This window comes from Zeus faber, assembly GCF_960531495.2.
Source record: "Zeus faber genome assembly, chromosome: 10".
Lineage (NCBI taxonomy): Eukaryota > Metazoa > Chordata > Actinopteri > Zeiformes > Zeidae > Zeus > Zeus faber.
Window position 1 is genome coordinate 21,812,901 of NC_137199.1, and position 10,920 is coordinate 21,823,820.

The 10,920-nt window shown below is 44.7% G+C and overlaps 2 protein-coding genes across 2 annotated transcripts; one reads left to right on the plus strand and one right to left on the minus strand.

Annotated features, from left to right (window-relative positions):
* The first annotated feature begins 2,000 nt into the window (after positions 1 to 2,000).
* Positions 2,001 to 9,116, plus strand: hmmr (hyaluronan-mediated motility receptor (RHAMM)). Its single transcript, XM_080008419.1, has 20 exons — positions 2,001 to 2,126; positions 2,319 to 2,417; positions 2,759 to 2,844; positions 2,961 to 3,038; positions 3,128 to 3,316; positions 3,455 to 3,541; positions 3,681 to 3,792; positions 3,901 to 3,966; positions 4,049 to 4,122; positions 4,394 to 4,467; positions 4,546 to 4,868; positions 4,977 to 5,125; positions 5,458 to 5,693; positions 5,869 to 5,985; positions 6,060 to 6,263; positions 6,356 to 7,042; positions 7,160 to 7,229; positions 7,332 to 7,508; positions 8,544 to 8,709; positions 8,813 to 9,116. Exons 1-20 carry the CDS (start codon positions 2,081 to 2,083, stop codon positions 8,827 to 8,829), a joined length of 3,057 nt encoding a protein of 1,018 aa, XP_079864545.1. The 5' UTR covers positions 2,001 to 2,080; the 3' UTR covers positions 8,830 to 9,116.
* Positions 9,117 to 9,460: 344 nt separating this feature from the next.
* On the minus strand, positions 9,461 to 10,537 carry insb (preproinsulin b; the record flags this gene model as incomplete). The annotated part of the gene is made up of 2 exons (XM_080008197.1): positions 9,461 to 9,606; positions 10,345 to 10,537. 2 exons carry the CDS (start codon positions 10,535 to 10,537, stop codon positions 9,461 to 9,463), a joined length of 339 nt encoding a protein of 112 aa, XP_079864323.1.
* Positions 10,538 to 10,920: the final 383 nt, after the last annotated feature.

Sequence of the window (10,920 nt, forward strand, 5' to 3'; positions counted from 1 at the left end):
TTTCTTGAAAGGTTTTTATATTCTGTACATGAATGCAGTGATATTGTTTACCATTTTTGAACTCGACTTCTTAATCTAGGCAACTGTTTACTTTTTCCAGAGTTAAAAAAAACAAAAATAAATAACAATGAAAGACGCAAACGTTAGCAAATACCTCTAGGTTGTGTAAGACAATGTTATACTAGGTCAATCAGCTGTAAGAGTGAATGGATGTGTTGGTCCGTCAGACTGACGTCGACAAAAATAATCTTGCCTGTACATTTAAATCCATTGGAAGCGAAAGAGGGTTCCATTGATACTACCACAGCTGTGATTAAAGGGTGGTTTCCTGAATATATTCAATATTTACTATTGTTGGAATTTTCTTTGTTAATCAGTGTTACAAAATGATGACGTGTCCCTATTTTTTTCATAAGAAATTAGATGAAATTCAATCTTAAGAAAAGAACCCTCTCCAAACAGCCCCTATTATCATAATTTTTTTTAAACTATTATTATTTTTGCTCCATTTGAATGAAGGCTTTCTTCTGTTATAATACCACTGGTCCCTCATTGTATTTATTTACACATCTCACATGCGTTGTTCATTTAAGGGTTGAATCTGATGGGGGGGGGAGAAAAAAAAAAAAAAGAAGGTACAAATGCATCGCCGTCATCATCAAACCTTAAGCATGGCAACTGTAATTTATTGTCATCGATGGCTCCATTTGTGACATAAGGTTTTTTGTTCATGATATTGTTGTACGAGTGACCATGTTTTGAAATACAAAAAAGAAAAAAGGAGAAAGAATATATGATGTACAACAAAGGTCCTGCGACGGATTTAAAATGATGTTGTATTTACATGAAATAAAATTGTCTAACTGAAATGAATGAAAAATGTCTGTGATGCTTGGTAGTGCAGTTGTATGGTTAAAGTGGTAATCCGACCAGCCCAGAATTCCACTCCAAACTGCAATCTTTTTTTTTTTCCTTCCCACCTACGGCGGTCAAATTATTTTCTCTGAAGTATTTGAGCCTTCCGATCTATTTTTATTTCGTTTTATTTTTTTTCTCGGTCCCTTGAGGTGTTGGGGGATCTGGCTTTCACTTCCTCGCACGCCCAATCTCCGCCTTCCCGCTGGGAAAGGCGGACCCCGCCGCCCGCAATGGAAACCACATAGAAGAGGCTGTTTCTTAAAAAGTGCCAGCGAAGAAAAATGTTAAATATGGGATTTTTACAACAAAATAATCTGATGTATTACCACTTTAATGACAGCGTTGCCCGTATTGCATTTTGTTGAAGATTACAAGTTAAACTTTTTTTTTTTTTTTTGGGGGGGGTTTTAGGACCGTGGGCTTTGATGGAGCGTATTTGAGGCGATGCATTTCAACTATGAAAGACAGCTTAACATTTTATTTCAGCGGAGAAGAAAAGGCCCTCCCAAATCAATGACGTCAGAGAGCGGCTCGCGTCAGCCGGAGGGGCAGGGAGGGGTCGGCCGCCACTGAGAGCTGCAAGCTCATTGGCCACTCGCGCCGGTGACGTACATTTGAAACCTCAGACGTTGACGTTTCCTTCGTCAGGCTGCGGTTGAAAGGGTGGAAACAATGTCGTAGCGGCCATGCCAGTGAAGCTGAACTGAATTGAATAAACATATATTTTATCTCCGGGGGAGGGAAATAAACAGACACGTCCTTTTTGAAACGGTTGGGGCGAGCCGTCAACGATCACACAAACTACTATGAGTACTACTACTACTGCTACTACTACTAATACTTCTACTAGTACAACTACTAGTACTACTACTAGTACTACTACTAGTACTGCTTCTGCTTCTGCTCTTTCTTCTTCTTCTGCTTCTACGTTGTGTGCTACCGACCTGACGTCAGCGCCTTGGGACGGAGAGGGGGCGGGGTCAGCGGCCACAGAGCTGGAAGCCCATTGGCCAGACGTGCGTGGTGGCGTAATTTCGAAAATTTCAGCGGCGAGACGTTTGTTTTCGTCAGTCTTCGTGGACTGTGTCGGTCTGCAGTCGTTGCTCGTTTTTTACGAGTAATTGTTTAGTTCCCCGGTAAACAAACAAACAAACAAACAAACATGTCCTTTTCGAGGGCGCCTTTGAAAAGGTTCAACGAGCATAGCGGTAAGTAACACCGACGAGAGCCTCGATAACGCTACCTGAATGCTACAAGTGTTAGCGTCTCCCACGCTCTTCTCTGTCTCATTTGAGCCAAGCGAATTGAAGCTAATGCGTCGGCCCTCTTCGCCGATAACGAGAGGCTAACAGGCGTTGTGCTGTGAATGAGCTGTCAACCTTCTCGAACCTTTACCCAAGGCTGTGCGCCGCCGCCGGGCTCCTACGAGGTGAAGTCCGGGGAGCCGAAGGGAGCTGCGTCTTTCCAGAAGGCTGAGCGCTTCAGAGCTGGGAAGACGGGTGCGTTCACGGCGGGTGTCTGCTGCTGGTCCTAAGAAAATACTTCAAAATGTCTTAAAATCAGGTTTTTACAAGTTTTAGGCCTAAATAAAAATGATTTAATGCTCTTGCATGTGAATTTATGAAGTCACTTTATCTGATTTGTATTTATGCGTTTATATATATATATATATATATATATATATATATATATATATATATATATATATATGTGTGTATTTGTCAAAATGAGTCAGCTTCTTCTGTATCGGAGCCAACATGCCTGATGTCATAACACCCCAAGACTACCACTGCCCTCATACTTCCCCAAGAAGACAATAGAGCTGTGTGCTTGTTTTCAGGAGATGCGCCCCAGATGCCCCCACCATCACCCTCCAAATGTGTCCCTTTGTCACCAGTGCGCCGCACAATGTCTGTTGATGCACTTGTAAGTTGTTTTTGTTTTAAATTTCATTTGCCTTTAAAGGCAGCAAGGCAAATCTAACACCTGGCATCCCTTGTCTGCAGTAATGCAACCTTATGTATGTATTTTGTGTCATTTAGGCAGGTGGGTCGAGTGCAAAGAAGGAGAGGACTGGGATGACAATGGAAATGAAGCAGCAGAAGCTCCTGGAGAAAGAGGTATGTTGTCCACTGACCAAATCTTTACCAATTTGCATCAGAAATCTGTTTATCGTCGTTCATTCTGTAACTTTGATTTCCTCTTCCAGATTCGCAGCCTGGTGCAGCAGCGAGGGGAGCAGGAACGCCGTTTGTTGTCCCTCGAGGATGAGCTGAAGAAAGCGGAGGCCAAGCTGCTGGTGGCGATAAGGGAGAAGACGGGCTTCTCTTCGAATGCCACCACCATGGAGCGACAGATCGCTGAGCTGAAGAAAGTCAACGAGTTCCTGAAGAACAAGGTCATTTATGTTCTCTGGACATTTAGGGGTTTTCTTGTATATCCTCTGATGTATGCTTCTCAATAAATCATTAGTTTGACTTTTGAAACAGTTTATTTTATAGTGTTTACGTTTCTAACTGAGTAGGTGAATATCTAGGTTTCCGCCGACACTTCAAAGAAGAGGATTAACTCTCTAACAATGGAACTAATGGATACCAGGAACAAACTGGATGTGAAAAATAAGGTATAAATTTTGCCTGGTTTCAGGAGAAGTGGAATATAATAAATACCAAGCGCTAAGTCACACAATTATTTTCAGTGCTTTCAGTATTTTGCGGAGCACTGCAACTGCTCTATATGACTTATTTTTGTGTATTCCTCAGGAATTTTGTTTCCTCGAAATAAATACTGTGGGACAGGTACAGGAGTTAAAAACAGACTTGGAAGCTGCGAGGGCTGCAGTTGCGACTCTCAAAGAAGGGAACAAAGACTTGGGTAAGATTTCAAGTGTTTAATGAGGTGTTTTTATTTTAAATGATATATTAAAAGTTGCCGAAACAAGCGTGAATCGTGAAATCTAAATTGTGATTCCATGTTTTACAGAGGAGCTCCAACAAGACACCAAAATGCAAAATGGAGAGCTAGAGACTGAGGTGGATAAGCTGCATGGTGAGTATTTGTATCTTTCGGCATTCCCTTGTTGTTTGAGACTTGACATGAGTGCGAGTAAACTGGAAAAACCTATTTCCAGCTGTAATTCGGGAGCTGAGGGAGGAAATCAAGGTGTTGCAGGACTATTTGGACACAGCCAATGACCAAATCCAGGTAAAACTATATACTTTATTGTGAAATTATTTAGGAATTGGGGGGGGGGGGTGATAAGACTGGGAAAGGTGGGAGAGGAAAAACTACATGGCAGATAAGTTATTTCTCAGGCTCCAGGTCCCATGAAAGAAGTCGTCCTTTTCAGGAAGAACTTGTTGAAAAAGACTGAGCAGGACAGAAGCGGTCTCACTTGGATGAGTTCTGCAGACCCTAAGGGGAGTGTGCGAAACTAATATAATATGAAGTGAATGCTTTAAATATCTGTCTGTAGGATCTCCGGGTGAAGCTTCGTGAGAAGACAGAGCTGGAATGCACAGCGGCACATTCTCTCCAGGAGGAGAAAGCGTAAGCAGAGGCCTTAAATGTCTGTGTAATCTCATCACATCTCCCTTCCCGCGATGCTCAATTGATGTTTCTCTGTAGTCGACTAGAGCAGGAGTTGCTGCAGTGCAGGGCGGAGCTGCTCATGTCGGAGGACGCCCTGAGGCAGAAAGAGGAGGATTCGACGCAATATCGCCAAGAACTGCAGGCATCTCAAGAATACTTGCGGGATGTGGAGAAGGGGCTGGAGCCAAATGAGAATAAGGAGCAGCTGGAACAGGAAGTGGAGAACTGCCGGAGCACGGTGCGCCAGCAGGAGGCGGAGCTGGCGAGGCTGAGGGACGTGCTGAGGAGGACGGAGCAGGAGTTGGATGAGAGGGTGGCCCACCTCGCCGAGAGGTGTCTGTTCTTTGAGGAGGAGAGGAGTACGTGCACATAAAAGTTGTCTTGTCTTGATTGTGAGATTTTATTCTTGAATATATTAAAAGGATTGTCATTTTTTTATTTGAACCGTGCTTGTCTCGGGGTTTCAGGCAAGACCCAGGAGGAGGGGATGAGGAGAGTGGAGGAGCTGAAGGCGGAGCTGACCTCCCTGAAGGAAGTCAAGAGAGAAGAGAAGAAGAGACAGATTCAGCTCCAGCAGGAACACGCTGCCCTCAGTGACGAACTCAAGAAAGAAAAGGTCACACCCTTTACTTAAAAAATGTATAGAAATATGTCATTTTTTACATGTCATCTACTCTGAAAAACATTTGAAGTTACAAAAATATCAAATGCTTGTTTAAAATATGCTATAGTCAAGCTTTTCAGACAAAATTATCCATATTTGAAATTGAAGAAATAACTAGAATTCAACTGTAGAGACAAACTATAAAAAAAAAAAAAAAAAGCAAAGGAACTGTCAAGCAGGGGTTGTCAGCAAGGATACCAGCATATGACTAAAAGTTCACCATTCACCTACCCACTTTAAGCTCTCTTTACATGCGGTTCTTCTATTTATTTATTTATTTTCAGGGACTTGTGGACTCCTTGTCTGTGATCGTGGAGCAGGAGAGGGAGGAGGCAGAGGAGCAGCTGAGGCAGCTGAAGGACGAGATGGAGGAGGTGCTGGGCGAGCTCTCCGCCATGGAGGAGCAGGAGATCAGGAGGCGGGAGCAGATGGAGGAGAAGCAGGAGGCCCTGCAAAGCCTGCAGCAGGAGAATGGAGATCTGGCGACGCGGCTGAGCGAGGCTCGGGCGTTGTTGGACAGGTTGGGGCCATCTTGGATTTTTCAGCTAAATATATGACAGCATTGGATCATTTAACAAGATGCAAAACGACATTGTTGATATATTTGAAGTGATGTGTGGTTTTGTTTTTTTTCCACTGACACAATTTGGGTGGAGTGTTGCAATAAACATTTTTTTTTTTATTTACAATATTAGTAAGCGCAGTGGGTTAGCAGTTTTTGAAGCGAAACACTTGGCAGCCGTGGAAAAACTCAAGGAGGAGCAGAGAAACTCTCTGAGCAAACTTGAAGACCTCTCCACTGAGCTCAAAAGGTGAACAACTGCACTCCCATCGATTTTGTTACGCGGAACATTGAAGCTTTAATGATTTGGATTTTTCCTTTCAGCACCAATCAGGCTCTGAGTGACGCAAAAGAGAACGTGAAAGAACTGGAGGCGGAGGTGGAGCGACTGAGCCGGCATTTGAAAGAGGAGGTGGATAGAGTGATTCAGCACAAAGAAGAAGAGCTGGAAAAAGTGAGGCAGATTTTGAAGGAGCAGCGCGAGGAGCACCTCGCTTCCCAGCAGACCCAGGAGAAAGCCAGAGAGGAGTATGCGCGGCACAACACACTCTCTTTTTTAAAAATCTATGAAATATTTGTCGTGTTTGTTTTTAATTTTCTGTCTGTGGCACTTGTGGCAGAGTCGTTCTCGAAATGCGAACTTGTCTTGCCGAGAAAGATGAGAGGATGGAGGCCATGAAGGCGAGTCACGCCGCCCTGGTCGCTCAGCTCGAGGAGGAGATCCGGCGGCAGAAGGACGAGGCGCTGGTGCAGCGGCTTCAGGGCGAGAAGCTGGAGGCCCAGAAGCTCCTGCAGCGCGTCAGAGAGGAAGGCGAGGAGACGCTGAGGGAACTCCAACATGAGCGGGAGGAGAACGCCAAGGCAAAGGCCGCCCTGCAAGGAGAACGAGAAGCCAGGGAGGCAGAGAAGGAGCTCTCCTTGCAGCGCATGGCCGAGACACTTGGCCTCCAGGCCCAGCGAGAAGAACTGGATGAACAGAGTCGGATTCTCCGTTCTCAGCTAGAACTTAAAGAAAATGACGGGCTGGCTTTGAGAAGCAAGCTGACGAGCGCCGAGCAAGAAGCCGAGCAGCTTCGGTCGCACCTGGACAACATCCGGCAAGAGCATTCCATTCTTGGGACCCGAGCGGAGCGCGCGGAGGAGGAGAACCACGCTCTGCAGCAGGAGGTCCAGGGGCTGATGCAGGACGGACTGGCACTGCAGGGCCAGGTAGAAATCCTGGCCCAGGAGAAGGTCACCCTGCAGTGGGAGGTTGAGGACCAGAGGCTCCAACTCCACAGAGCTCTGGCTGAAGCTCAGGAGAAGAGGTAGGTGGCTGGGGTAGTACCTTTGAAGTTACAAAAATATGTCGGTTTGTCATGTTTAAAAAAAAAAAAAAAAAAAAAATCACCTTTTTTTATTTTATCTTTCTTCTTTCTGTTCAGTTCAAGTTCAGAGACAGAGAAGTGGAAGAAACTGTATGAAGAGTTGTTTTGTAAAGTCAAGCCCTTCCAGGTAAGTCTCGGTGGTAGCAAAATGTTTCCGTGGTCTAGAACCAGATTCGGGGCGTTCTCGGATTAGGGCTAATGACGAGATCTCGGCCGCGTGTTCCCACAGGAGCAGCTGAATGGTTTTGCGGCAGAGCGAGCCGCCCTGCTGAACGAGAACGGGGAGAACCAGGAGAAGCTGAACCGCCTGGCCAACGCCTATGCACATCTGCTAGGTCACCAGAACCAGAAGCAGAAGATCAAGCACGTGGTGAAGCTGAAAGATGAGAACGTGGCCCTCAAACAGGTGACCTGCCACGTGGAGTTCCTAACGGCATGTTGTCCACCAGTGTCATGGACTTATGGTCTAACACAGCTGATATTTTAGATTTTTGATATCAGATGGCAAGATTCATGTCATATGTACCAGATTTTAAAGAAAAGCAAGTTTATTTATTGCTTGCTTGACACAGAAACATGTTTGTTCGTTTCCATGACAACAAGTGAACAGTCAGTCAGAGGGAAGTTAAAGCAGGGATGGCTCTTAAATCCTTTCCTCCCAGTGGCTCCCTGCCTGCTCCAAAATTGATATTTAAAAATATTGAAAAAGAAAGAAATATCACTATGCACTGCGCTGCCACCCTCTGTGGAAACTGAAACCAAAAATAGATGTGGGGAAAATTTTTAAATATACATATAAATGGTCTATTTTACTCAGTTGAAAGGACCAAAATATTTGCTGTGGCTCCATTAATATGAGGGGAAAAAAATGTATTAAAAAAAAAAAAAAGAAATCTCAAAAACGATTCAAGTTTATCTCATTCTAAAAGCAAGAATGTCCTTCGACTATAATCTCCTCCTTGGATTATCTCAACAACTGTTCACCCGATTGACTTCACACTTTGTGGGTGTATCGCTGGGGACCTTAGGACGTGCAGCGTATAATTTGGTGCAATTTGGACAAGCGTCACATGTAATATTAATAAACAGCGAGTCAGCGGGGGGCGGGGCTTCGGGGCTCTACAAGTGTCATTCCCCCGGTGTTTGACTTTAACCGGCAGTTTCATCTTCCATTGTGGAATACGGGACTGAGTCGTGACATTTTGTTAAACTGTGCCATTAAAATGACAAGTCTTACATTTTGAACAGGCATGTACTAGTTTATCAAATGCAAAAAGACTTGGTGGTATAACTGCAATGAAATGCTTAAATTACGTGTTTCCTCTCAACAATTTACACAAAAGTTTACTTCGAAGAAACTACGATATTTGTATTTCATTTTTTTATACTTGAGATTTGTTTTGGGCTTTAAATAATTGTGTTCTTTTCGCTGTGTGGCCAGGAGCTGACTAAGCTCCGGGCCCAGGTGAGCCGACAGAAGAGCGATCTGGAGCAGGTGAGGTCGCTGCTCCCTGGAGCTCAGAGGCGCAGGTTTGATCCCAGCAAAGCCTTCCAGCATGACAGCAAGGAGAACAGACAGCCCCAGACGCTGGCTGCGCTCAGAGAGGGTGAGTGCCGCTCAGCCTGTCGCTCATTTGCACGAGGAGGTTTTACGCTGTTTTGTCAGGGTAACTTGTGCAGAGGACTAATAACGTATCTTTTGTTTGTTAGGGAACCATCAATTCTAGCTGGGAGGAAGAAACGACTCTTCAGTGAGTTGTTTTCTGCTGATAATTGATTCCATCTTCATTTTTTTAGTTTGACTAACTTACTAAGCAAAATGTGAACTTTAAGGTTGTAGTCTTTTCGGCTTTTAATCCTTTCTTTAAAAAAGAAAAAAACATGTCACCGTGGCAGATTTAGGAAATATTTTATTGGGGTAGAGTGTTATTCTTTCAATTTTACACCCTTTCAAATTTTTTTTTTTCGTTACCGTGTATATGCTCTTTGTAAATAAAGACTGCTGTGAAAACTCTTCCCGAATCTACTGTGCCATGCCCCCCCACCCACCCAGTGAATAACAATGTTGTCATTTGTCAGTTATGGCTCGTGTTTGACCATGTGCCTCCGCAACCAGTAGAGAGCACTCTAGGACTGTAGCCAAAAAATGAAAAGACCAAAAAAAAAAAAAAAGAAAAACCCATTGTGCATCCCAGTCCCAACTTCACAATTTTGCACAGACAGCGTCGGGTTATCGGTCAAGTAGCTTTATTTCCTTTCAGTCATAATTGGATGATACATAGCGGGCCAAGTTTCCAGTCACAGGTTGACAAAGGCGTGCTAAATGACAAAATGTAATGTAAAGACGGGCTGTGAGCCTCATTCACAGTAGCTCTCCAGGTGGTAAATGCTGCAGGGCTTATGGCAGCACTGCTCCACGATGCCTCTCTTCACCTTGGGCTCCTTGTGGCCGGACTGACGCCTCCACAGCCTCTTCTCCACTCTGGACCCTTTAGACAGGAAACCTTGGAGGTGGAAACACAACGTTTTATTTTTATTTTCAATTATTATTATTATAATTTTTTTTTTTTACAATCTCGTCGCGGGCAAGAGAATTGCGGACCTCGTTCGCTCACGCTACCGTTTGGACCGTTCACACTTAATGGAGACTTAATGGATGTGTAACCTGAGCTCGCCAATCCGTTTAGTCTTGTTTAGGTCTCCTTCAGGGAGGGATATGAGAGATCTAGCAGAGGCACATCATAGGTCAACCTGCAAATGTAGGCTTTGTAACAGAAAATGTATATTTATTTTTATTTTTACTACTTTCAAACAAGAAATATATCTTAAAGTTATTTTTGAATGATGGGGAATGTTAGAGGGAATTCACAGAATTCATTACATTTTATCGGCCACAGTGGGAACCTTTAAATAAGTCTGCCCCACTGTGGATTTCAAACGAGGCCACAGGAAAGCCTGGGCACACTAATGATGGGGTCTGAGAAATGCATTGGTTTAAGTTCTGTAAACTGCGGCATGTTGTCCCCAAACATTGTTGTCCGAGCCAACATCCAAATTGGGTTTCTCATTAGACGGCTGGTCTTTGAACACAACGGCAAAAGAGACCGGGTCAGTGGGAGGTCTCCAGGCAATGTCACGTTTTCGCCCGTTTGAAGTCCCACCATCAAGGGGATATTTGGAACCTGTTTCACGGAGGAACTTTGTAAAAACGCTGTCCGCCGCCTTCGCTGATTTGCCCTCACCAAGCAGCGGCTGCACATCCCGCTTGTGCGTCGCTCGGTTCGGATTGTAGAAGAAGCCGCGCTCCCCACACACGAAGTAGAGCGCGTCCACCAGGTGGGAGCCGCACAGGTGCTGTGTTGGCGTAGAGGCCAGCCCTGGGGAGGACAGCACCAGCAGAAACAGAATGGACACAGTCCATGGTACCCCGGCCATGGAAGGGGGAGTCTTTGAATAGAACACACAGACAATAACTAGTACACATGGAATGGAGCTTCATCACCAGACGTTTGACTCAAGCAAAGAACGCGTTGGGGATAATGTAACAGCTGGTTGGTCGTTATCGCAAAATAACCCGCAACTTGGTGGTCACTCTGAGGGGGAGGATATCTTGCAATAATGACCCACTGGCTGGAAATTATCCAGGCAGGGAAAAGCAGTTGCCTGTGATGACGGTCATTATTAACACAGGACTCATTATTTAGAAATAACTTGCTATCGACCAATCAGAACGGAGAATTCCACAGAGCCGTGGAATAAAAATGGATGAATGCACGCCTTGTTGGGCTTTACCCCGAGAGCGGGGAGAGAGTGGGTAT